The sequence below is a fragment of the Poecile atricapillus genome, chromosome 3, assembly GCF_030490865.1.
Source record: "Poecile atricapillus isolate bPoeAtr1 chromosome 3, bPoeAtr1.hap1, whole genome shotgun sequence".
In the NCBI taxonomy this organism is placed as follows: Eukaryota; Metazoa; Chordata; class Aves; order Passeriformes; family Paridae; genus Poecile; species Poecile atricapillus.
The window spans coordinates 94,842,220-94,869,908 of NC_081251.1; the positions used below are offsets into that span (position 1 = coordinate 94,842,220).

General features: G+C 38.7%; 1 protein-coding gene across 1 annotated transcript in view; it reads left to right on the top strand.

Moving 5' to 3' along the window:
- The window catches only part of RPS6KC1 (ribosomal protein S6 kinase C1), an 85,799-nt gene that overhangs the window by 1,227 nt on the left and 56,883 nt on the right, over positions 1–27,689 (top strand). Inside the window, exons 2-7 of the mRNA XM_058836044.1 lie at positions 3,627–3,662; positions 7,992–8,112; positions 15,972–16,087; positions 18,058–18,151; positions 21,860–21,919; positions 22,724–23,086. Coding sequence (XP_058692027.1) covers positions 3,627–3,662; positions 7,992–8,112; positions 15,972–16,087; positions 18,058–18,151; positions 21,860–21,919; positions 22,724–23,086 — 790 coding nt within the window. The remainder of the gene's footprint in view (positions 1–3,626; positions 3,663–7,991; positions 8,113–15,971; positions 16,088–18,057; positions 18,152–21,859; positions 21,920–22,723; positions 23,087–27,689) is intronic.

The following is a 27,689-nucleotide window of genomic DNA, read 5'->3' on the forward strand; positions in this document are numbered from 1 at the left end:
TCTTGCTCTCTTCTCTCTCTCTCTCTCCAAGTTCACCAAACACAAATAGGGGACAAATATGTTTAAACCGTTCTTTTTAGTCCAGTATAACTTAGTATTTGTGAAGAGGAAAAAAAGAGTTGCTTTTTCCTATGGTGCTGCAATTTAAAAAGCCTTTCCTGAAATAGATGCAGAGGGGAAAACAGTGCCGTCACATCTTTCTGCAGTTGTTCCAGATGGCCCAAGTGTGTGTGGATACTAAAAAGCTGTATCAGTGAAATAAGGACTAATAGGAATGAGTCAAGACTACTACTACTACTTATTTTGCTTTGGTGCTTTGTTCTTATTGGCTAAAGCCAGTTAAATTTCTCTCTGATGTTTCTGTAGAATTTTTTAAAATCAAGGTGTGGCTAACTGGCTGGGATGTCATTCTTTGTCCCATAAGCTGTGGGTGCTCTGATGCCTTTTCAAACTAGGCAGTGTAGAATTAGGTGATGTGCTTGATTTAGCACAGGGCAAGGAGCTGATCAGTCTATGAGCTGTCCAAATTCAACTGACCTAACCAGAGATCATTAGTTCTTTACAATGTTTTGATAGCTAAAATCAAATTCAAATCAATTTTTCAAAGTGAAAAATTAGTTCCATTTTTTTTGCAGCAGAGGATGCTTTGGACTCACAAATGCAGAAATATAAATAACTTTTGTTTCAGCGAGGCTCTGGTAATCTGTTGTGTAGTACTTGAAGTGAGGATTTGGGAATTGAATACAATGATTTTAAAAGGATTCAGTGTACATATCAGGTACCCTTTCTGTTTTTTTCCTCCTATTCCTCCCTCCTGCTCCTGCAGTGATCTGGCTCCATGGTTGATATCACAGCACTCCAGCTGTATTTGCTGAGCATCAGCTCAGCAACTTTGGGGGACCGCCAGGAAAAAAGTGAGGTGGACCTTCCTGCTGTGTTGAATATCATTCTGGCTGAGATCTAGGGTAGTCAGTATGTGTTAGTGGAGATCTGTGGTTCTTTAGTGCAGTACGTGAGTGAATCCTTTGTGAAATAAAGGAAATTCATGTTTCAATGTAATGTGGATAAATAATCATGGATAAGAAAGCACTTGTTTAGTGTGTCATAAATATCTGTCCCAAGGCATCTGAGACCCAAGAGACTGCTACCCATGCAGCCTTTTCTGAGTGCTAAGAGGGGGTCTGACATCATTATTGCAGCTTTCTTCTTAAAAGTTTTGTTTGTATAGCAGAGAATATGTATTTTATTTACTTGTAAGCTGTAACATAATTGTAAATTCAGACAAGATTAAATGAATATTGGCTTTTTAATACCCATTTCCAAATACTGAGAAACAGATCTAAGCAAGTTGTGATATGAGGAGTGTTCTTTAACGATACATGAAAATATAGGCCACTAATAAAAGTTTAGAGAATTTGGAAGATTAAAATTGTTAATGATAATTAAAATTCCAATGAGTTATGTTGGACATCTGCAGGTCAGATGAAGAATGGTATAATCGGAGACACTTTTCTCGATGTTGAGGATCCTTGTAGGATCTCTGTTTTCAAAGTCTAGTGCAGTAATTGCACATTACTTAGCTCATTGGTGGGTATCCTAATGATATTTTTGAAAATAGGTTAAAGTTGCTCATGTTACAGTTTTGCAGAAGGAACTGACTGCACTGGTCCTTGTTGGAAGGATTAAAAAAAGTACATGGAAAGTTTAGGGGGTTGGGATCATCTTTGCCAGGTCAGTAGGTTGACTATAGGTTGGATGGAAAGGGCAAACCTCTTCTGAGATTGACCTTCAGAAAAGGATACGAAGAACAAAGTAGGACAGCACATAAATTATTACATACTGACTTCAAGTTGGCATGGCTGGGAGGTATAGAAGGTGGTGTAACATAAGAACAAGTGTGGAACAGGGCCTCTGGGTTTTATTCCAGATTCTTACTAACTGGCTGGGTAATTACTCATCTCTCTGTGTCTCCTTCTGCCCATCTGGTAACTTACCTAGCTGCCAAAACTGTTGCAAGGCTTTAACTAAAGGTGAACTGCAAAGCAAAGCAGTTGGTGTCTGCCCTTTGGTGTTCTCTGTGATGCGTAGCCATGCCTGTGATATTTTCTTCCCCCAGCTCTACAGACTCCTTGCATCAAGTATGCCAGCTATTAGAAAAGGAGGTTAGAGTTATTTCACAAATTGTACTTATAAACTGCCTGGTAGTGAATGAAAGAGCAACAGCCACCAAGGTTAACATTTGGTGAAGTTGCCAAATGTTAGATTACTCAAGAGTGAGGAAAAGTTGAGAAAGGTTTTACCAATGTAGACTACGCTGGAAGAAGAGGACTTTGGTGTGCAAGGTGAGAGAAAGAACACAGAGCTGTGAAGGAAAATGTTTCAGGTCTTTTGGGAGATTGCTAGAGAAGAAAACACTTCTCTTTTCCATCTAGTCTCCTCCAAAATGTGTGAGAGATGAGTGGCTGGGTTGTAGTAAACGGATGATATAAAATCTGTGAGGCTTTGGCAAGGATTCTTGCAAAATGAAGGGAGGAAGAGAGATAAGTTTGTGGGAAATGTAAGAGATATGCTATTGTCACTTAGCAAGAGGAAAGTGTGGATTCGGTGGCTTCCATCTCAGAGCAACAGCTGCGTGGTGCTTGCGGTACAGCGGGATGGTGTGCGAGTCTCTGGGGTGCAAAGTACCGTGGGCTCCCTGCGCTTCCTTACACGCATCACCTCTTCAGGGCATCAATTATTCTGGGGTGTGTCGCTGAGGACAGCCCCAGTTGGATTAAGAATGCCCTATTTTGCTTTAGGTAACAATAGACTAATTATTTTGTTAAACAGCTTTGGCTCTTACGATGAAGGATATACTGACTTGCACAAGGTAATTGCAGTTATGAATTAAAGATGTATCTGTTTGGTTTGTGTGTTTGTGGGGATATGCTCTTTCTGCTGTTTATAAGACCAGTACAAAACTTGGATAACAAAGGCTTTTGTGATCAATATGTATTTAAAGAAAAAAAAAAATCTTGACGAAATACTGGCTTCATTATGGTGTGCAGCCAAGCCTGATTTTCACTGCATTTTTCCCCTGGACAAAGTCATTTATAATTAATTAGGACAAGAGATTTTAAGGAGAAACAAATACGCAAGGATAGTCAGATGTGTCTGCACTCTGGTGATTGTAAGTAAACTGGAAATACTGTCTTACTAAATACAAATCTTCATATTCTCAGTGAGGTTGTTTGCAGCTTATATTAAGCCAAGTAGCCTTAGTGAGCTCTTCTTATTGGGACTAATGTGGCCCTAATATGAATTAATAGGAAGAGACTGGAAAGTTGATAGGAGATGTGTTCTATGTAGCTTTGTTTTGAGAGATGCCTTTTGTGCCATTCTGCCTAGAATGTACGTCTGTCTTTATGTGTGATCACAACTGACTGCTGCTGAAATCCTTCACTGTGTTGTCTTTGGGTATTAGACTTCTCTAAAACTAAATTAAAACTTTCTGAGTGCACAGGACCATGCATCTGTTTCCCTTTTTCCAGATTTTTCTCTTGAGCAACAAATCATTTTATTAATCTTTAACTTCCAAACTGAAAATCCAAGGACTTACGTAGTGTCATTTTTGTTTTGCTTTTCAGATCGTTTCAAGAAAAAATCCTGAGGATGTCCAGGAGGTAACAGTTTAAACTTGTGCAAGTGTCTTTATGTATCTCACTATGCCTTTTGAAGCATCTTTGATGTAATTTAGTAGTTTCTGTGTGTTTTGTCATTGTAATTGAGCTAACAATTTTCATATGTTTCCATTTGTCTTTAACTTTCATAGTTAAAAACAGTAGCTAGTGTAACATGATGCATTTCATCCCTCAGTGATGAATGGTGACTTGAAATAAAGTCTTAGGGAGTAAAGTGTCTTTTGATGACAAAACTGCTTTGATAACTTTACGAGCTCTTTTCTCGGGGCTGGAATTGGCAAATTGATGGTTACTTAACTCCTACTGGTAAAATTAGAGATCAGTCCACAATTCAAGTCTTAGGTCTCAGCTGTAGGTACTCTTTTCCTCTTTAACCAACACTTCACTGAAAAGCCTACACCATTACTGTCTGTTAGTGAAGAGGGAGAATGGAGGAGTCTAGGAGTTGTTGAGAGAGATTAGACTCTAAGTCATCTATATTATGCCTGTCTCTCTGAGGCTCCTTTAGTATTTTCCAGTGATATACTTCGACAAAACTTTAAAATTGCTTATTCTTTGCCTCTTCTGAAGAATCTGTGAATAAGGGTCTGCTCTATTCTTGTGCCTCTTGAATACCTCAAAAGTCTGTCACAGGAGTCATTTATTGAGAGAGAAAAGTACACCACGTGTGTGTGTGTTGTAGATTTTTTTCTTTTTAAGTAAGAAACCTTTCCCCGCCCTTTGATTTTTTTTCTGGACTAATGACTTGACATGGTTACTAATATACTATGTACCTGCAAAATCTTCCCTCAATAGCGCAATCTTATGGCTTTTCAGACATCATGTTACACGTGCATATGTTCAGTTTCTGGTGCAGTCTCTTACTACAGTTGAGGAGAACCTGCATAGTTGATGAAAGAAGAGCTCATAACTGAATTCATTGCATCTCTGTGTGGTCAAACATGAGTTACTGATTAGTGGCTTTGCAGAGGTGAGAATTGACTGATACATCTAAAACCCCTTTACTGCATCTGAAATCTTGATAATCAGGCAAGCATGAGCATTTGTGCTTTTTGCATATTTTTTTTTTTAATCTCTAGGACGTTAAGATAACCTGTCAGAATCAGAGATGATCACAAATCTAGTTTAGAGCTGCATTACTGTAGTTTGTAGCTTGATGTTCACCTTTTCCAGGGAGACTCCTGAATTGAACCTATCCATGAGCACATTCTGCCATTACCTTAATCTTCATTTGTGAGGAAAAGCACTTTATAAGAGCTGTTGATGAGTCCCTTCAGAAAAATATATTGTAAGTGTCTTTCAGCTAGAGTATTGCATGAATATGTGTTAAGTAGTTTTGACACAACAGCAAACTATTTTTTAGTTTCAAAGTTGTTTCTTTGATTTGTGACTGTAGGTTACCCATGCAGAGTTTTATATGCTCTAGACAATAGGAGGACATAAATATGAGATTAACTTCTTGATAGTTGCCCTTTTCCACCTGGAATTGTACCATATTAATTCTTCTGCATGTGATAGCATGCTAGGTGTGGGGTGATTCTTTTATAAGCATTATCTGAAAATAGTTGGTTATTACAAGGAGTATCCTAGATGCTAGTTGCCATAAGGGAGAATTGTAGTCAGACACCCTCATACGTTGAGAGCTTTTCTGTTACGTGGCTTCTTACAGTAAAAAAAGAACTGTGGGCAGCCTTTGAAAGAAAAAGGATATGTCCCTAACCTGTTCCCACTGAAAATAAATTTACCTCAGTTTTCCAGAATTCTCAATGAGGAATTCAGGGGGAAATTTTGTGCACACAACCACACCATTGCTTTAGGATCTGTCTTGTGCAACCCGCTTCCCACATCTGTGTAGGACCATTTGCCTGTCTTCTCCTGCAGGTGTCTCTTAATGCCACTGCTGTGATGTTAGTACATTCCTTACATATGTTCAGCTGCTTATAAGGCTGTGTGCTGTGACCTCAACTCCACTTGCCAGTTTTCTGTCATGTCTTTTGGCTGCCCTTTGGGATACAAGTCTTTACTACAGCACCTCTCCCATTGCAGACAGCTAGAATTCAGTGTAATCCCAGCTGGGATGTTGGGTTGTTGAGGCAGGAAGGAAGAGAACATTTTAAGGGCTTCTCTCTGGAAAAAATGAAGGAAATCAACATGATGTTTTGTGTGGGGATAGTAGACACAGAAAGGCCTAACTTTAATGTCCTTGCTTCTGGGGACTGATAGGGGCAATGTGGTGTGTAAGACAATTGCATCTAGGGTAGTCCTGTGGGTTCTTTTCCTTTTCATTTAGGAAAAAGGCTTATTCATTGTGGAACAGATGAGTTGCCTGAGTTAATAGAGATCTACTGGCTCTCGCCACGACAAACACCTTATTGCATTACAAGTCCGACATATGTTTTATTATATACTTGCTGTGCTCCATTGGGCCTCAAAGTACAGTGTGTCCTTCCTCCAAATCAAATTTCTAATGAGGATGTTAGAATGGGAACTTTGCTAACTTTGCTGGGCCACATGCATGAAAAGGCATGTTTTCCATGAGCCTTCTGAAAGGTTTTAGGATAACCTTGATTGCTTTTGGTATGCAAGTTACTTAGGGATATTTATTTTTTTCCTCTTGACTATTGAGTGATCACTTGTAGCAATGAAAAATTATGCTTTTTTAGTGGAATGAAATCTCATGCTCTTATTTTCTGGCAGCTTTTCACGTTGTTTCCAAGTACTGACAATGCAGTAACTTAATGTTTAAAGAATTCACCATCTTGAGCAATTTTGTGTTCTATACGCACACAGATCAAGAAGTGCTAATCATCCACTCTCTGGCTATTAGATTAGGTACAAGTATAGCTTTGAAAAATGATAATTTCTAATAGCAAACTTGAGATTCCTCACTTGTGTGTTACACTTCAGTGAGTACCAGCTGTAATTAAGTCATGAAAATGTGTGCCAATAAGGGAGTCTGAATAGGACTGCTGGTCCCATTATAGCTAAATTTGTAAGGTGGGTAGAGTGTTGCCACACTAAAGCTTTGCATATCCACTATTAACAATCCTCTTACCTTATGTCTGCATTGTTCTGTAGGTAGAACTTGAATATGTTGAAATTTAGAAGGCCTCTGATTGCAGTATTAAAAAAAACCAAAAAACAAAAACACAAAAATGCTCTAAATTGAAACCTTTTGCTTAGCTCTAAATCTGGTTTGCTTGAAATAAATTAAACTTTTTCAATTATGATTGCTCATGAGAAGGCAACCTGGTAAATCATTCAGAAATATGTGGAACATTTAAAGCTGTGGTTAGCTATATTAAGTTAATTGAGACATTTAACTGGTGCAACTGTGGAATTAACTGCTGAATGCATGCACTCTCTCCCCTTGTATTTTTCCCTTCTGTTCTACTTTAATCACTTTACATTAGTGTTGAGGTTTATTGTGATGGCTTAGTAAGTCTGACCAAAAATGAGGTCAGGATATAAAAAAATCTTTATTAATATCTTTTCATCCTGATAACAAATCCAGTAGCAGTCAAGTGTAAATTTTATTGTTGACTTCTTTCATTGGTTTGATTTTCCTACTGGGTTCTCCTTTTTTGAATGGAAAGAATGGGATGGAAGAGGATAAGGTAGATACCTGACTGTGAGATGACTACTTTTTGGAAAGGATAGATCAGGAATAGCTGCTATAATGAGCCAATGATGTATTTATATTCCTAAAATAGAGGTTTTGTCTAGATTATAAAAGGAAAATACTCTTTGGTTTTTTTGGTGTTATTACAGAAAAACATTTAAGATGGGGGCATGCATTTACATGTGGTCAACACTTTGCACACACAATGTAGGAGCTGTTTTGTAGTTCTGGGTGCTTAATGTACCTAAAATTCCCTTGCTTGTATTGATTTCTCTTCCCTGGTTTTCTCTTTTGCTGTTGTGTCTTTCCCTCACACCTGCAGCTGCACCAGGCACACTATGCTGTTGAATGTTGGATTTTGTAAGACTCTGTTCAGCATTTTTTCCTCTCTTAGTGGCTCCCTGTGTAGGTCTGGATCTCAGAGTGACTGAAGCAGTGCTGCCTTTACCCTCCTTCTAGCTTTTACTGAATTTATTTCTATGCACTGTAGCATTAGCCAAAATGCGGGTTGAGAGTAGGTAACAATAATTTTTAAATGCTTGTTACAGTTGGCATTTCAGATTGTATATTTTTATTAAACAAATTTGCTGGAATTAGTAGTCTGATGTGATTAAGCCAGTGGATTTCTGGTGTGATGTAATATGAACAATGAACCCCACTAATACTTCTCTCTGGTTTCTCTGCTTCAGATAGTCGTTTGGAAGAGATACAGTGACTTTAAGAAACTGCACAAAGATCTTTGGCAAATTCATAAAAACCTATGCAGACACACAGAGCTCTTTCCTCCTTTTGCCAAAGCAATAGTGTTTGGTAAGCATAATTTCCTCCTGACCTGCTGAAATTCTTTGATAACTCAGTATCTATAAATACATTTTGTTTTGTATCTGGATGGAAAATTTTCATTGTGCTTTTACTACTCATCTTGTAGGTGTGCTGGTATCATAACATGATGCTTTATATTTTTTTTGTAATGTATAAGAGTTTATGTCCTCACCTTCATGTTAGACATACTAGCTGAGATATTTATTGATGTTTATGTTCTGTATCTTTACAACATACATTCCCTGTTTTCAGGAGCATAAAGTCTATATTAGCTTTGTGAACAGCACTTGAAGAGCAAACAAGATATTTTACATATGAGCTGATTTTTAGTGATGAGCTGTATTAATGTATTAAATGGTTGTTACAGAAAAAAAATATAGGAATTTGATTACAATTGTCAGTTTTATCTAGCTAGGCTTTTGAAATCAGTTTTATGTATTTCACTAAAGCAAGAGAATTGTGATTCTGCAGGAGAAACAAGTGACACAATGGAATTAGCTCTTTTAAGTCAACTTCATTCTGATGTATATGTCCTTATGAATGCACTATAGGTAGACTTCCAGTAAGCAGTGTGACTGTATAGAATTCCACCTACCACACCTTTTTAGCAATTGTTGTGTTTATAAAATCAGTTTTTATTTTCTAGTGTGTTCTTTGGGTTCAGCACAAATTGTGCTCTTTTTTGTGTAAATATGTTACACGGTATCCACTGGATTTTTAGGTGTTTTCAACAATTTTTAGTGTGTTCAGCATGTTTGGCATCTTTTTTGCATGCATCTCCTCAGACTGTTCCTGAGATATTTCTCAGGCATTGCTGTCTGTTGCTTTTTGTGTGCATTTGCCACTTCTTTTTGAGCCTTTTTCCCAAGAATTTTGAAGCTGTTTTTTTAAAGTGCCCAGCAAGTGTTTGACATTTGTTTACTTGCATCTGTCATGTGCATTTGGTTTGGTTTAGGATGAGCATTTTGGTTTCTAAAGTGCTTTTGGGGTTACTAAGGCATTTCTGTGGTACTTACTAGTTGTTTAAGTGTATTTTGCTTTTTTAAGCACCCAGTCTGTGGTGTTTATAGTGTTGGTGTTTTTTTTTCTCTTTGGTTTTTTTTTTTTTTTTTTTTTTTTTGCATAGCTGTGAGCATCTAGCATGTTGGGTATTCTTTGGTTAAACATCTACCATCTACTCACCTATTTGGCAAGGTTTTTGGTGTGAATTCTTTGCTCTTTTGGCAACATATTTGGTTCCTAAAGCATTGCTGCAGCATTTTTATGTGGGATTATTTTGCTGGATCCAGCATTTCTTAGGTGTAGTTTTTTCTTTTTCATGCATATACTGCAGGTTGTTAAGCAGGTTTTAGCATGTTTTGGTGAGTCCAGCATGTTTTACCTTTTTTTTGGCACATACCTACTGTGTGCTTTGTAAGTGTTTCAGAGGTATTTCTAACTCTCTGGAATGGTTTTAGTGGTGCTTTTTAGTTTGTTGGGTTTTGGGAGCTGTTTTTTCATAGTTTTTTTTTTTGAGAGTCCAACATAAGTTTGGATTTTCTTTGTGCGCATCTACCAGAGAGAATTATTGGGAATTTTAACATTTAAGTATCCAATGTGTTTAGTGTTTTATTGGGATGAATCTACCACATTGTATTTTTGTTGTGGTTTTTGTCAGGATTTTTGGCTTCTAAGGCATTTTTGTTGAACTTGTTGCTTTGTCAGGTGTTTTTGGGGTTACTAAGGCATTTCCATGGAGTTTACAAGTTGATTTGGGGTTACTTTTTTCATAAACATCCAGCCTGTGTTGTTTTTGTATGAACCTTGCATGATGTTTAGTGTCCAGCATGTTCAATGATTTTTGGCATGTGTTCTCTTTCTTGGCAAGGTTTCCAGTGTGGATTTGGACTGTTTTTAGATGTGGTTTTGGTCCCTAGGGCATGGCTATGGTGTTATTTCTGTCCAGGATTTCTTTAGTGGTTTTCTTTTGCATACATGCACAGTGTAATTTTTCAGTGTGTTATTTTGAGTTATCCAGTGGGATTTTATTAGTTATCCAGTATATTTGCTGGGCCTTTTAAGCATAAATTTGCCATGTGCAATTTACCATTGAGCATTTTAATGGTTCTTAATCTTTGAACATTTTTGTGATTTTTTTTTTTTTAGCATGTGTCTACAAGGTCCTCTTTTTTTTTTTTTTTTTCTTTTTCCTGTGCTTTTTTGGCAAGGATTTAAGTTTCTGAAGGTTTTTTTGGGGCAGGCTTATCAGAGCCTAGGGTATTTTGGGGTTATTAAAGCCTTTTAATGATGCTTACAAGTTGGTTTAGCTTGGTGGTTGTTTTGTTTTGTTTTTTTAATCAGCATTCAGATTGTGTTTATGGTTTCTCTATGCATCTTGTATGGGGTTTAGTGTCAGGATTGGTGGCATTTTTTAAAGTGCATCTGCCATATACTCTTGTTTCTGGTCTGGGTTTTCTATGTGTTTTTTGGTGTGGGTTTTGGTTCTTACAGTGTTGTTCCAGGATGTTTGGCATTACTGCAGTGGTATTTTGGGTGTCCAACATGTTTGGCATCTTTTGGAATGAATTTCTGATGTGTTTGTTTTGGTTTTTTTGGCTAAGCTTATTGCACTTTTAAAAAAGTGTTTTTTGTTTCTTAGGCATTTCTGCAGTGTTGCTTTCCATTGCCATGTGTTTCAAATATGTTTCAGTGGCTTTTTAAGCATACAGCACACTTCAGCATGGATTTACCTTTTTTTTTTTCCCTTTTACATCTAGCTACCACATCCTTTTTTTTTTTTTTTTTCTCCCAATATTTTTAGCATTTTTAGTGTTGAGCTTATTTGGCTTTTTTTTCACACCTGTAGTGCATACTTTATGTGTATTTGCAGTTTCCATGTGTTGTGTCTGTTTTTTGTGTTTATTGCCATACATGTTTTGCATGGTTTGGATGTGTTGTGTACATTTTAGCACCCAGACAGTATTTGGTGTTTTTTGGTGCATATCTAGTGCTGATTTTTGTAGGTTTTCTTTGTGTGGTATTTTTTAGCAGTGTGGGACAGTCATCAAGAGACTATTTTCACAAATTTTCTGTGTGTCTCAGATTGGTATGTTTTAGCATCCAGCACGTTTCATATTTATTGGCCTGCATGTATGAAGCTGAATTCTGATGCGGATTTTGTGGTTCTCTGCACAGAGCTGGTTGAAATGCCTGACTTAAATTGTATTTCACATCAGCCAAATTGTACCCAAGTTTTATGTAATTTTATTTTTGCGTGTTTATGAAGCTGGAAGTGCTTTGGAAGTTTTGGTGCTGTGTGAGAGCATGGGCAATAATGCTTAACTAAAGCATGTAGTACTAATTTCATTCTGAGATGATTTTAAATCTGATTTATAGAGTTCTCACTGGACAAATTATTTAAAAAAGCTACTATTTCCAAAGCATGATTTAAGTTCAGGTAGAAGATATGATAGCTATTCATAGGGAAGAAAAGAGGGATAAAAGAAAATCAGGGTGGAAGAGAATATAGGTGTCTAATATCTTACATAATTTAGAATTGCTATAAATGCAAATTAACTTTTTACATTAGCTATGTAAGCAAGGGAAGAATTGAGTGAAATCCCTTCTGAAAAACATCCTTCTATTGTATTTAGTGAACAAAAGTGATTGAAATGTACAGTGTGAGAGAAGGAAATCCACAGAAACATTCGATGCAGTTATTTATTAAAAAAGTTCTTTGAAATGAAAAATAAACTAAACCAAACCCCACTAATGAAATTAATTTAAATTATTTTAAATTAATTAAATTAATTTAAATGAAACTGAGACACAGAAGAATACAGAAAAGTGGAGGTAATGTAAAAGCAAATTTTAAATGATTGATACATAGCTGAAAGGAGCAGCCCTACTGAATCTCCAATTTAAGAATTATTTTTGTATTTACAACATAAACTTTTACTGTGTATCTTTCCATTGCAATTCTACACATGGTAACTGCCATATGATTTGTTTTTATTTAAAATAAAAATACCAATTTTTTTTTTGTACTAGAGGAAAAAAATCAGTCTTAGTAGATAACAAGGTTTTGACAAACTTGTTTTCAGTTTCATTCTGTTAGTGATGACCTGCAAGGCCAGTCTCCCTCAAGATCTTCTGTTTCCTTGCTGCTTTGAGGGACCATTTCTGCCGTGTTGCTTCCCTGTGGTGATGTTACAATCGTTGCAGCTTTTAGACTAGTTTCTAATTAAACTTGTGAGTGGATTTGCAGTCAACAGGTGGGGTTTTTGGTTTTGTTGTTATTGTTTTTTTTTTTTTTGCATACCTGTGCTTTAAATCATGTATGTACTTATTGTTTAAACAGAGTGCAGTTTGCAAAATGGGCAATGGTGGTTCTCACAATTGAACTTAGTTGTAGTAGAAGTGTTAAACCTGAGGAGACTCTCCAGTTCAGTTCATTCAGAGTTTCAGGAGATAGTGTGGAGAACTGAGATGTACTCAAAAACAAATGTGTCATGCTGTGCTTCCATATTTTGTGCAACTAAAGACTTGCCACAGAGTGTGTGTATTTTAATGCTGTTGCAGTAGAGCTGCAGAAAACTTGCTATGGATGGGAAAAAGAAATCATGTGACTTCCTCTGTGCTTCACTTGAGCAATTTCCTCTTGTTTTATAGGAAAACCTCAGTGAACTTGATCATGGAAATCTAAGATGCCCTAACCTATCCAGCTGCTAAAATTATGATACCTATATCTGGGATATGATTAATGTCCTCTCCTAATATGCAACAACATAATTTTCTTCAGTACTTTCAAATTATTTTGTTGTTGTTGTTGGACACTTGTAAGTATTTCCATATGTTGACCACACATGGCATTTTACCAAAATATGGGTAAATCTGCCTGTGTTGTATCTAGCAACTGCAGAAATGTACTCTAGTATAAAAATTATTACACCCCCCTACCCACCAAAAAAGAAACAAAACGCCCCCAGATATTGATAACTTGCTAGCAGTGAGTCAGAAAGATTATTTTCATTATAAAGCTCACATAAGGATGCCCTTTGTATTTGAAGGCACTGAATGAAGTAGCATATTTTTGAATTTGGTGTTGTATACAGTAGGAAGTCTTGTGAGAAACTAACTGAAACATGAACACACAGTTTGCTGGGTGTTTAGTTCAGGTCTGCACCACAAAATTAGTTGTGGATTCTTTTTACAGGAATTTACATTTGGTTTTTATGTAAATAGGAAATTTTGAATGGATCATTGCTGGAGGAGTAGCAACTGTATTAGGTGCTAAAGCTGGAGTTGACATTTCTTAAAAAAATCAGATGTGATCCCTATAATGAAATTTGTGTATGAGGATTGTAAAGACTAGCAGAAATAGTGTTGATTTAGATGCAGAATGACATCCTGATAGAAATGTTTGAAGAGTCAGCTGGCTGTGTAAGCACCTTTGAGCATTTCCTTGGGAAAAGTGATAATGAAAGTGTTGAGCAATACAACATTGCTTGGAAGTATGAAAAAAGGAAAAGGAGGAAGGAGTTAGGCAGGGCTGCCTGGGAATTAAACTGCCAGCAAGATGCCAGGAGGTGTGTGAACTGAACCAGTACTGAATAATGTTTTTCCTTCCCCTAAAGCCCTCTAGTTCTAGAAGCAGTTTTCCTGATAGTGTATCATGATGCTAATGGGCTGGAAAATGCAACAGTGACTAATGTTTCAACAGCTCTGTTCAAACATGTATTTTTTTATTTTTTTTTTTTTGCTCAGCTTCCTGAGAAACTAAGGCATGTATAATTGTGCCTTTAGAAAGTCGAACCCCTTACTGATCTGGCTAATATCAGCTAAATTTGGGAGTGGAGGTGGTTGCAAATGTAATTACACTTCTGCAGAGTCTGTGAAATGGCAGCTGGGTAAGAAGAGAGCATGTGTTTTGGTGCTGCTGAGGGCCAGGCAGGCTCAGCTCATACCTGTGAGGTTTACAGCAGCCTGGCAGTCAGTGAATGCACACTGGTCAGCCTGGCAGGGCTGGTCCTGATGTCTTTTCTCTGGTGCCCAATGGAAATACTGAGAAGATATGGATAAGGAAAATTAGTTTTTATTGTGTTTAGTGAAATGAAACGGAGAGATTCTTGAGAAACAAGGAAAAATATCCTACAGAATTTCTTTCTAGCAAAAGTTTTCTGTTTCTCGTATTGTTCGGTGTTTACTTCTTCACAATTGATTTTCTACTGCATTGTAACAGCATTTGTGTGAATTTGTGGATTCATTTAGTTGACCCATGCTGCTGTGCTTTGCTGAGGGAAGTTGTTTTCTTTCCATGATGTCCAATTTTGCATGGAATGAACCAAGAGCCCTAATGCACCCCCAGTGTTGCTCTGAAGACTTAGGAAGTTTGGGGAGCAGTTTAATAGGACCTGATTTCAATGTTATCGCTCACCGTGGTAGCATTGCTTTTGCCTTCTTTCTGCTTGCTTGTTGCTCACTCTTTTGTACAGCTGCTCCTGTTTGTACAGCTGAAACGGCAGGGTGAGCAAGGCACGGAACCAGTCCAGCTGAAAATTAGCCCAATGATGTCTTTTCTTTTCTTTCATGGGAAAAATAAGCCCCAAAAGCTTTGTTTGTGATCTTGTGAGTATGTGTGTGTCTTTTTAGTTTTATTTTCTTTTTTTCTAATACCGCATGGGCAGGAGCTATTTACTTGAAGAATTTCTGGAAAGAATCCTGCTTTGATACTTTCTTCTGGGATTATTTTTTTGCTTGCTCTAAGTATAAATGAATTTTGCTTTTGTATTCAATGTTTCTTTTGTCCTCTTCAAAGGTTAATGCCACAGAGCTGTCACAGGTGGTTCTTATTTTTCTGGTCATGCTGTTATAGCAGTACTGTTTCTTGAACTTGTCTTCCCAGTCCTTTTTTCCCCTCTGTATAGCTGTTGCCATAACTGTTCTATTCTCCTCCAATTATTACTGTTAACCTCTGCCCTTTTTCTTTTGTAAACTTGTAACTATTTCAACAACAAAGTGATGTTGATATAAAAAGCTAAAATAAGTTGCATGCAATTGTGAAGGATGTGAATTTAAGGTAGCAATCCAAGGGTTTTCTCCTGAGAAGCAAATCTCTTCAGGTGAACTGTGGGATTGTTTTTTAAGTATGTTTTTTCTAATTGGAATGTTTTGGGTGCTGGGTAGAGAAAAAGGAAGATTCATACATTTTAGTAAATGAGCTGCTTCCCAGCTCTGTTTACCTCTTGAATCCAGAAGGAGATGAGACCCTGTCTGCATGGAGCTACTTCAGAGGAAAGCTTCAGTGCCTGGTAGCAGGGCTTCACCATCTCCCCTACACTTTGTCTCCTCCATAAATGGCACCTTGGAATTGAAGATCTGTTTGGGGGCTTTTAGCAATACTTTGTTTACTTCCCGCTCATATTGTGCATTGTTCTTGAGAATACGTGAAGATTGCTCAGCTCCTTACAGGATTTGGGCCATAATCAAGGCTGACACTGACTGGCATATTGTCAAATTGTGCATGTATCATTTATTGTCAGATAACACTGGACATCCGTTAGTGTCTCTTGGCTAATCAAGAGTGTTGCCTCACATATTCTTACGATAAGAGGGCGAAGGATTCTTGTCGTAGCTGCCAGCTTTCATCATCCGAGTGGATTGCAGAAGACGGGACTCTAGGGACAATTGAGAATAGAAAGTTTGAAGATTTGCTATGTTCTCCTGAAGCGTTGGAGTAACTTTCATAGACTCAGGGCATTGTCTCCAGAAGGTTGCTTTTGTCTCGTTTGTTTTCTTTTGTTGCAGTCATCATTGCAAAATAAATGTGTAGTTATTTCTAAAACTGTTAATCTATGTCTCTGTTCCAGGGCGATTTGATGAAACTGTGATTGAAGAAAGAAGGCAATGTGCTGAAGATCTCTTGCAGTTTTCTGCCAATATCCCTGCTCTCTATAACAGCAAACAGCTGGAAGAGTTTTTTAAGGTTGGTTAGTATTTGCAGAAGTATTTGCTTCTTACCGACATGACTGAAGTATAGTGCTGATTCTGCTGTACTTTATACACCATGGAGTGAGAGTGAGCTGGTCTGACATGCTTTGTGAAGGGACTGGGAGTTTTCCGTTCGCTCTGGAAGTGCGGCTTTAAAAAAACCCCATGCCACACCTCTGCAAGGTGGAAAGTTTTACAGGAGCTTCAGGTGAAGGGATTTGAATTTTTTTTTTTATTGAATGATGAGCAAAACTTGTGATGATAAATTCCAGTGGGAAGTAATAAAAATATTATCACTGTTTCTGTATTTTCAGTAGGTGTTTATAGTTTCAAACCAAAGGAGTGAAGACTGTTTACACTGTTTCCTTATGGTCTTTTGTGGACTCAGGTCCAGAGCAACAAATTTGGCATGTAACTAGTCCAACGTGCAGCTTGTGCAGTGTTGTGAGAACCAGTCTCCATAACAAATTTTAGGACAGCACATTGATATGGACTTCTTCTTTATTACAGCTGAAGCGTGTTTCTTTTCAATAGTTCCTTCAAAGCTCTTTATTTTCAGTAGCTTAGTCTAATGTTCTGCAAACTCATAAGCATAAATTTACATGTACCCATGATAGTAACTCTCTGGAATTAAGGAAATGTTCATCTGGCTGAGATGAGACTTAAGCCTATTAATGTGTTTAGTATATTTAAATTATATATGTACATATATGTATCCAAGAGCAAAATTTTATCAAAGCTTAAAATTCTTCACTTGTTTTCATGATGAAGTTATTGCAGTGTTCTTTAAAATACTTTAAATAATTTTCTTTAAGTGTCTTTGGTGTCAATAAATGAGTGTGAGACCACGTTAGACTATTTTACTTTTTGGTTTATTCGCACTTGCATTTTTTCAGTTCTTTGGAAATACTTCTGTACTTTTTCAGACCTCTCTTTCCCTCCTTTGATTAATAAAAGTATTAGTTTTAGCCTCCCAATGGACCTTTTCTGGCTTTGCAGGGAAATGAATAAAACTAAAAAACCAATGTTTTTTTAGGACGAACTATGTCTTCAAGGGGGGTTATGCAAATGCAATAATTTAGGCTCATTTGTTAGCTGATGTGGTGTCATGCTTTCCTCTAAGAGAGCCTTAGGTTTGGTGTGTCACCAGCTCAGCCTGTGTGCTTTTAGCTCTGCCCATGGGTGGTTTTGTTCCTTTTCAGATTTTTGTGCAAATAGCTGTGGTAAGAAAGACTTGGACAATGAATTCTTAGAAATGTCTGAAGGGAGTGTTCTCTGTATCTATGTGTTATAATCTCCAGAAGAATAAGCTGGCTTGTGTGAAAATGTGCTGGGCTGATTCAAGACAGATTAGCAATGCTGGTTTGTAACACGGCCTTGAAAATGGTGCGCTTTCTGTTAAAGCGGCATGGAAAGTGTGCACCTGAGATGTGAAGCAGAAATTAAAAAAAACAGCAAAAAAATTTAGGTGGTTTCTGGTGCTGTTGTTAGTTCTCTTCACTTTGATTTCTTTCAGGCTTGGAGAGGAATGTCCTTCTTGTATCTTTGTTAAGTCGCAACTACAACTGAACTCAAGATAGTGGGTCCTGAGTGGGATATTAGTCTGATGGACAAAGTCCTGTGCTTGGGAGCACCACTGAAAGGCACAGACTATATGTGACACAGGGGATCAGGAGCATTATTATTGTCTGCCTGTTAGACTTGGGTGTGCAGGTCTGTGTGGTTCAAAATTCTGAAGCTGCAGTAGGCTAAATATTTAGATGTGTAGTCAGTCTGTGGCAACCAAACATGACTTAACCAAAAATCATTGTTTAATTTGCAGGCTTATATGGTTTAATTTAATTCATTAATGCTAAAGTAATGCACTCACTGATTAGGAAATATAATTTTGGGTATCCTTTCTATACAATGAGAATTTCCATAGAGCACAGCAGCCAAGTAATTCCTTTGCCTCTTTCTTTTCAGGGTGGAGAGGTGCATGATGGCTCTGAATTGATTGGCCCTGTTGAGCCTCTGTCTGACTCTCTGACTGACAACCTGTCTGACTGCAGCTCTGAAGGTTTGCTTTGTCTTCCCACATAACCTCATAGCACGATCTGTTTTAAAGCAGCTCATAAATGACAAGTGACAGATTTCTTCATGGAGCACTGGCCTCCAGTTTCTGTTTGCTTTTTATGGCAAAAATGCTGAGGTGGGACTGGCAAGAGAGAAATTTGGCTCAGCAGAGCTGTCTGCACTTCTGGAAGAAGTAGAGCTTCTTCTCCTAAAGAGTAGACCTTTTTCTTCTGAAGGTCTACATGCTGACTTGGATACCACATGTAGAGTAATTTTAGTGGTGCTTTTAGTGGCACTTCACTTGCACTAAATAATAGTATAGCTGTAAGGAAGGGTCAGTCAGCCCAAATAAATACTGTACTAGAGCTTCTTGCCTGCTTGTAGGCTGAGTCAGCTTAAGCATTTCTGTGCACCATGCAATTTTTTAGATATCTATGTGTTTCTAATCTATGCCTGGTCCTTGTGATTTCTAGGAAATCCTTCTCCAGCTCTTAAGTTTTCCTTTGGAATTGCTTAGCACTCATGTATAAATCCACATTATTAAACCCTTATTAGGGCTTATTTAGGAAGGGATCTGCTCTTTATGGTATAAATTTGCTTTGATAAAACAATCCTTGCATAACAAAAAATGGGTTTTCTCTTCTAACTGTTGTTGGTTATTTTTTTTTTCTTGAGGTTGTATGACTTGTCCCTAGGTTCTCTCTATGTCAATAACTTTGTGCTTAGTTGTACAATATATTCTACATAGGAAGTGAGCTTTGCTCACTTGTAGTATCTTATATGATGTTAATGAACTAATGTCCCCACAATATTTTGTTCTGTGAAGGGAAAGGTATAGAAGTTGTTGTGTATGTGTATTATATGTATATATAAAAATATGTATTTTTTAGTATGTGTTATATATAGTTATTTAGTTGAAGAGGGCAGTTATGATAAGTAACACTAACTGGTTTTAAAGGGTTTTCATGATATCTGTGAAATTCAACATTTCGGATTCTGACAATGCACTCACTTTACACTTTGCCCTATAAAATAAAGAGTGCTTCTAGAAGTGCTTAATGTGAACGTTTCTATTCATTATTCACAAGGGCCCCATTTTTAGCAGAAGAAAACCACTTTCTTCATGTCAGATAAAATACTGAAAAGAAAAAATGCTGAAAAGTAAAAAATTTCTTTGATACCCGTCTGAATTGACTGGAGGGCTTTTACGGGATACTTGGAACCTATGAACACAGGATTTGGAGATGCTGAATGTGAATTTTGTGGAGTTATATTTTCTAAAATCTTATGTGTCTTCCAGCTCATATCTTCTTATGCTTTAAAGCAGATTTTGGTGGTGGGGGGGAGGCTATGGACAGAAGGAAACATCTGTCTTTAAAACCTCTAGATGGCAGTGGCAATACTCGGCCTTGAGTCCTCTCCCTGACTCTCCTCACAGCCTCCTGCCTGCATCTGATTTTTCCCAGTCTGATTATGGCAGTTAACTGTGGCTGGTTCATTGTGCTGCTTTCTGTGGGCATCCAAGGGCCTCCACGTGGGAACGGTTCATTCAGGCTGTTGTACTGAGAAGCAGCAAATCCATCCCTTAACAGGTGCTGCTGTTTGCTTTTAAGGGTGGGTTGTGTTTTCTCACTTTCATCTATTCTTTCCAGACAAAGTTCATTTTGCAGAAGGTGTGCATATCAATCGTGGAAGATGCAAATTGACAGAAGTAGAAATGTTTTTGTACCAAAATAAGCAGCAAATACCTTGCTTGTAAAAGGAGTTTGCACTTCATGCTTTCATAGGAGTCTGCTTGCAAGAGGCCAGGTTACCCAGGCTTTCCACCAATTTTTGGAAACTGTTTACTTTTCAGATACAGTGAAATTGCACAAGGCAGAGACAAGTACAGAGATTCAATTACAGTGAAAAATACAGTGTTCAATTTCAGCTTCATTATTCTCATCTTATATTCCTGACAAACAGTCACTTTGTCTTCTTCTCCGAGTACATGGGATGATGTTCAGATGTCCAGCTTTCTCTTCATAAGTGTTTCTATATCAATTACCTTGCCAGATTCTTTAGAGAACTTCATCAGGAAGTAATTTCTTTTTTTTTTGTTCTCTTTTTTCCTCTCTCCTTCTGTTTTACCATGTACACATTATCTTCCCAGAAATAAGCCTGTGCACTTGAGATGCTTCCTACCCTATAAGCTGACTGGAAACCCCATGACTGTTTTTGTGTGGTGCCAGCTCCAGGCTCTAAACCTGACCTAAAGGAAAGTTTATTAGCTCAGGCTCTGTGCCATGCTGTCTGTGTTCATACAGCTTTTGGCTGAGTTGGCTACAAGGCAAGAGCAAACATAGTTTTGTTTAGCCTGCAGGGAGGGGAGCTTGAGTCTGTGTGAGATCTGTGTGGATGGGCTCTTATTCATCTCATCTGGGTGGCCAGAACACCCTTCCAAAACCCCCAGCTTTTCCATTCATGCTTTCTCTCTGCACTCTTTGTCCATCAATCAGATCTGCTTCTACCACCTGATATACCTCTAAATGGTGTTTAATAAATGCTCAGTTCACCACCCTCAAATTTGATATTGCTGCCCCTAAATTGAGCAGGTGAATGGCCCATTATTATTACACTACTAAATGAATCTTCTGTCTTCCTCCAGCTTTTCTGTTGTGAGTTTTCCTTCATTCTTGCAGGATTGAGGGCTACCCAGTCTGTTTTCTTCTCTGCATGAACACTTCACTTTATGGCCCTTCCATGAGAAGTTCAGGAGCATTGTGTTCTGTGCGCCCTGTCCCTTCCTCTCAAGTAGTCTAGGTCACAAATATCACCATCCCTTGCTTTTCAGACAAAGAGTGACTGGTAATTTGTTCTCCTTCATGACTTTTTCCTCTCATTCATGGTAAAGAACTGCTGGCTTTTAGAAAAACACTGTTTCTACAGTGCCTTCTAACTCCTCTTCCACAAATGGTAAACTCCTGTAACTCTACAGCTACAAAATGTAAAGGAAAGTTTGAGTTAGTTGCCTTTGAGTCAGCTTCTTGCTGCTGCCACATACTTTTTGGAAATGAGTCAGAACATGCTATCTGGAAATGTGGTTAAAATCTTCACTGTGACAATAGTATAGGAGAAAGTATCTCTGCATACAAACAGCTAAATATCTTGACCTTGTTGCCTGTTTTATTACCTCGGTAGGTACATGTGCCAAGGTGATAAAAACAAACTGCTACTTGATATCCAGGTGGCACTGCCAAATTTGTGCCTTGCTCCATATGTCTCATGCAGGGTACTAGTCTGGAAAGATGTTTTTGAGACTGAAAGCTGGCTTTTTTTTTCCCCTGGTGTGTAGGTCCCAGCTTTGAAAACTTTCCTGCTTTAAGTCTCCTTAGCCATAGATCATCAGAGCAGAGAGAGATAGGGACTATAGTCTTTCTGCTGCTGGAATGAGGGGGATTGGAGTGTGATGTTTGAATAATCCCCCACTCAAGCAAGGACCTGTGTTTTGTTTTTAAATCTTTGAGACAGTGAGAAATGGCAAACCTAGTACCACTCCCCCAGTTTTAATGGTGTGTTAACAATTGGATGTCTCTGATAGCCAGTCATAGGGCAGTTTCATATTATAGACTTACCTGTAGGAGGGTCATGCTTTTTCATTCCGATGGCAAGGGGACTTGTAGTCTGTTGTACACGTGGATGTCAGAAACATTTTTGTCCTTCTCCTTTTCAGTTCGAAAGGATTTAAGTGGGCTTGATGATGTGACACTTACGAGCCAATCAGAATGTGGAGGTGAGATCTCGAAGTTGTTTCCTTTACATTTGTGGAAATTAAATCATTGGAAAATGCTAATTGAGTGAAAGTCTTTTGTGGATGATAGTCCTCATAGAATTAAATGGTATATATGTAAAGTACCTTTGTTGCCATTTATTCCCAAATAACCATGAAAAATTCCTGTGATCTAGCTGAAGGTCAGCTTGCAGTAAGGGTATAGTGACTTATGGCAAATGTAAAATAAAATGTGTTAGCTCAGATTTGAGTGACGAAAGAGGTGTTAAGTAATTAATTCTGCCATGTGTTAGCAGTGAAGGAAGATTATACGTGTTATATGTGAACTGAGTGCTGCATGATACATAAGCTGACAGTAAATCTGTGTTAATTCAAACTCCTCATTTACTGTTTTGAGGATGCTTCATCTTACTGATTTTAAACAGTATGTTTGAATTTCTTGCAGCAGTAATTTGGCTCCTGCTGGTTGACTTTTTTAATAGCACTCACACAGGTTTAGTTTTGTAATTTCCTGGAGCCCAGTGGTGAGCTGTTTTGGAAGTTTAAGTTGGGTGTTAGATGTTGGTCTCTTCATTCCCAGTACTGAAATGAAGACCTATTGTTCTGCAGAGTTTGTTGTTAATTTTTAAAAATATGTTTCTATAGGTACTAAAATTTTTTAGAGACAACATTGCAATCAGGGAGTTTCTGTGGGCATTCTCAGGAAACTGCATAAGCAAAAAGAGCTAAATCTTTGGGATGGAGAATTTGGAAGGCTCCTAAGGTATATGAGCAATGTAGAATAATGGATGTCTTTCTGACTTTCAGGCTTCTCCAGTGATAGTGACCTGATCTCTCTGACAGTCGATGTAGATTCTCTTGCCGAGGTAGATGATGGAATGGCATCCAACCAAAGTTCTCCCAGTAGAGCTGCTGGTCTTTGTGTTACTTCTGAACCCCCAGGCCAAAGCACACTGGCGTCTGAGCAGGAGTGGAGCAAACCCGAAGGAGAAAAGGAAAGCCATGGTTTGTTTACTGGAAGCTTAAAATCCAAGCCAGGCAAACAAGATTACTTGGAAAAAGCAGGCGAGTTAATAAAACTGGCCTTGAAGAAGGAGGAGGAGGAAGATTATGAAACCGCCTTAAGCTTTTATAGAAACGGGGTTGATCTGCTTCTGGAAGGTGTTCAAGGTATGGATCTTACCATGATGCTTGTCTTCTCCTTGCGTTTGTTTATGGAGTTTCCATGGTTAATATCAGCTTACTGCATTGCAGAGAAGTGATCTGAAATGCAGAATTACACGTGCCTTGCTTTCATGTACTTGATAGCTGTGTGCTTGTGAGAGAGAGAAACCTTTCTCTCTCTGTCTTTCTGTCTAAGACTGAGTGATAATTTAGGGTCTCATCTTCCAAGTGCCCAATACCTCCTCTGTTAAAATTGCAGCACAACCTTCAACTTGCAGGTAAGTAGCAAAGTCCTCCACTTTTGCCTCTTTCCTTTTTATTGCCTAGCCATTAATTAATATGTGGCACTTGCAGCACTGTTGAAACATTATTTAATTTACATGGTTAAGTGAGGATTAATTATCCCCATTTTACGCATGGGGAGAGGCAGACTCAGGTTAACTTCCCAATCACAACAGGATTAGAACTGCTCTTGTCTCACAGCCTCTTGCTTCTTCCATTAAACTATTATCCTTTTCTAGCTAAAGGATGCATAGAAACTTATATGCTTGCATTGCTAGAGGAGAACAGTTTGTTTTTTTTTCTTTTCAAAAGACTTTGGTCTGTCAATATATATCTGCAAAAGCTGTTGTTAATAGACTGGATGCAACCAAATGCAAATTTCTGCTTCCTTGCACCTTGTCAGTAAGGGAGAAAATTTTTTCCCTTCTCTAGCTCTTGAGAATCTTGAGTGATAACCTCACATAATTTGCATTTTCCCCAACAGTGCCTTAAAACTATAAAGTACAGGGGAAGATTTGTTCTTCCCTGGAGTGAATTCAGGATCTGTGCTTCTGTCCCACACAGATCAAATGAGTGAGATAATAATTGTGCCTTTGTTTGACAGTGTACAGCACAGGTGCATTCTGCTGCTCCAGATCTGGACTTAGACATGAATGTATCAGACACACACAAGCAAGGAGCCTTTGCTATGTCCCAGTGGGATGCACAGCAGTGGTCCAGACTTTCTGAACAGTTCTATCAATGGAAGTTACCTGCTGAGCTGATTTAATGGGGCCTGGCAAAAAATAATGTGTAGGTTGCTGATGAGAACTAGAGTCGTGAGCCAAGATATGTGCATAGCCTTTGCTTAAAGTATCTTATACTTTCTGGCAAAAGTAAATCTACCTCTTTTCTAGTCTCAGTGATGTCAGTAGGGTTGCTGCTTTGCTGCTTGTTGTGGCTTTTCAATAGCATCCTACCTTTCCTTGCTTGTGCTGTCAAAATATTTTCCATTCTTAGTGTCAAATATGCTGGCAGTCTTCTGTTGGAGAGCCCAGCTATTCTTTCTTTGCAAGTGTACTTTTTCATAGAGCTGTGGGCCATTCAGTTTTGATCTGCTGAAGGATATCCTATTTTGTCATAAATACTTTGGTCTGCCAGCCATGATGCAAGGCTGCCATGATGCTGTTTTGAACTGACAGTTCAAACTTCAACTTCAAAAGCTTTCTTTATTAAACAGTTTCAAACTGTTAGGGCATGAAAACAAGTCAGTCTATTGCACATCAGTTTTGCTGTGGTAATTATCATGTATACTTGAGTTGTGGCAGTGGTTAAACATGTTGGCTTTGAATTTGTGGTAATCCTTAGGGCAGTACATTTGCTTTAAAGTTGTGAAAGACTTTTATTGCATGTAGGTGACTCGCTCAGCTCATGCATACGAACTTGTTAAACCAGAGTGGGTTCTTATATTTGCCAAAATTTCCTCCAAGGATTTTTCCTTTTTTTGCTGTTGACTAGCCACTTGTCCAGCTACCTCAGACAGAAGTTAATCCTTTTCTCTTACCCACTTATCCCTGCTTTTCAGCCTAGGAAGAAATTCAAGGAATCTTAGAAATCTGTGATATTCTGCCCAATTTTCTGGATGCTACTCAGTGTGGTGGGAGTTACTAATGAATTTTTAGTGATGGTGCTTGTGTGGTGTGTGTCAGTGTTCCTGATGGATGAAGAAACATGTAACCAGCACCGGCACCTTTTTCTTTGCGGTCCCTGATATTGCCTCTGTATAGCACACAAGAGGGAGTTATGGGAATGTGTTGCATTTTAAGTGGCATCTTATCCCTTGGGATAACTGTACACAGAGTGGCTCCTAGCAGTCATCTCTTTTTTAATTTCTCTGTGTTACGCTGCATGGCTGTGAAGGAGTATTCATTCTCTTCTGGGCATTCAAACTAGATTTGGGTAGATCCGGCTCATTTTGTGTCCCATTCTCCTTGAAGCTTCTGTAAGCTGGCAGAGAGACACTGTTGCCCTCTTCATGACAGGGCTGGTCCAGATGTCTTCCTAAAAAGGAGACATCAAAAAACAATGTGCTGTCTCATGTTCTATGAGGACAGTAAAAAAAAAAACCAAAAACATACCCCCCCAAAAAACCACACCCAAACAAAAGTTTTTAATGTAGCTGCCTTGTGAAGGTAGTGCGTTTAGCATTAATATGTGAACATTTAATGTATATTGCATTGCACCTCATGTCTTCAGTTATTTAAACACCCCTAGTTATGTATTTCACACAGATAATAACATACTCCTTTCAAAGATAAGGATGGTGCAATTACTACAAAATGCTTCTGGTCTTCTGCCACTGGTTCTTTTGCACCTGTTTAGAGTAAATAAGACTTTGTAACAGCTGAGAGTGAAACCCAGTGTTCATCGATCCTTACACACCTGTGCAGTGCCGTTGTCTCTGAGCGCAGCCACTGCAGAACGCGTGGCCTCTGGAGCGGGCCGCAGGTGGCTTTTTCCCTGGAAAATGCAGAAATACAGGAACGCAGACTTTGGCCACGAGGTGGCGGCAAGGAAATAGAAATTGCTGCCCGAGACTTGGAATCGGGCGGTTGTACCAGCGCACGGAGATGGGGAAAGGAATGCCACCCATCCTCTGTGCTTCGGACTTGGGAATTGAGACTGTCCGCTTGCTTGGGTGCAAGACCTCTGTGAGCTGCTTTGGTGGGTCTGAAGGGTGAGGCTGTGGCAGGTACCAGTCGCTCCTCTGGGCTCAGCACAAGATCTGCTGCTCAAGGCTGCCTCGTCAAAGCCACGTAGGAGAAAGTTCAGTGCTGCAGGTTTATAGACCTATGCTGGTTAGTTTGAAGTAGGAGGCTTCCCTAAAGGCAGCTAAGCACACTTGAGCCTCTTGTATTACTGATGACTTTCCAGCTCTCTGAGCTGCTGGTGCTAATGTTGGGTGAGGCAGGTGTCTTATGTTTGAGAAATTGCCATCTTGACTTTGCTTTCAGCTGTGCACATGCTCTCAGATGTACAGTGCTGTTAATTATTCTGGGCAAGGTGCATATGTATTTTCTTTTGCTCGTCTCTTGCAGAGTTTAGTACTAAATCCTTTCATGTCCTATTTGTGGTCCTGCCAAGAGACCCAATTTGTGTCCCTTGGGGAATGACTGCTGCCTGTGTGCTCAGAGACTGGTGTATACCTTGGACTCTGGGCATCTCCTCCTTACACGTGTTTGGCCTGCTTCTGCTTCATACACATCTTTAATATTAACCAGTTGTCAGTGGGAAGAAGGACGAAATCTTGGACTGGCAGTGTAGCCTTTGAACTGCACCTTTCGTGCCTTCCTGTTTCACCAGAGCTGCCTTGCTTGCAGTGACAGGGAGTAGCTGCCATAATTTTCTATTTCTTTCTTCTGAATATGTACCAATTCTGCTGTTCCTCTTGTCTTTTCTGGGCATTGCTGCATGCAGGGTTTGGAATCTTTTGGAAGACAGGTGTGTAAGGGTTGTGTAGAATGGTTCAACAATTCTCTAGGAGCTGAAACCTTCTAGAATTCAAGGTTTTCTGCCTTTTTAAGCATACCAAGTATGCTAAGTGATAGAAACTTTGGCTCGCAATTATAGCTGTTCCTTTGTTTTGTTAGCATGTCAAAGCACTTTGAGGTCAGTGCATTGCTTCAGGCCTAGTGATGGAAAAAAATGCACTAATCAATAGCAAGCCACCAACTTCTAGCTGGAAGTTAACTCTGTTTTATGCAAAGTAGTGCATTCCATGACTTTGGTATAGGGCATAGCTTATGTTAGGAACAAGCAGATCATGAAATTATGGAGAGTTTTTTTTTTTTTTTTGTAATAAAGAAGGGAGTCCTGTTGGTATAAACTGCTCCTCTTTTTACATCCGCAGCCATTCTTTAGTTATATCCATTATGGATCTGGTCAGTCTGAGGTGTGTGATGAACAGAGTTAACCCTGCTGTTTACTGCTGTGTTTCAATAACTTCAGGCATGTGAAGAAGCAAGAACACTGGACAGCATGGCCAGCATAATTCATGTAGGAAAGTACAGGATCTCTTCCTTGTGTTTTAGAAACCAAACGTGTTCATTGCTGGTCTGTCCATGTTGCACATTAACATCTGAAGGGAGATGATCCATTTACTCTGTCAGAGTTTTGGGATGTTTATTTTCACACATGTAGCAGCTGTGGCTGGGCAGAATGAATATTGACTTAGTTTAGGCAGTATGAACCTTGTTGCATGAAGTATGTGATGCCTCTGGAGTGTCAGCAGCCACAAGCTGTCTTCCAGGTATCCCTGCTTTGTGTTAGGGATCTGCAAGTTCTGAAT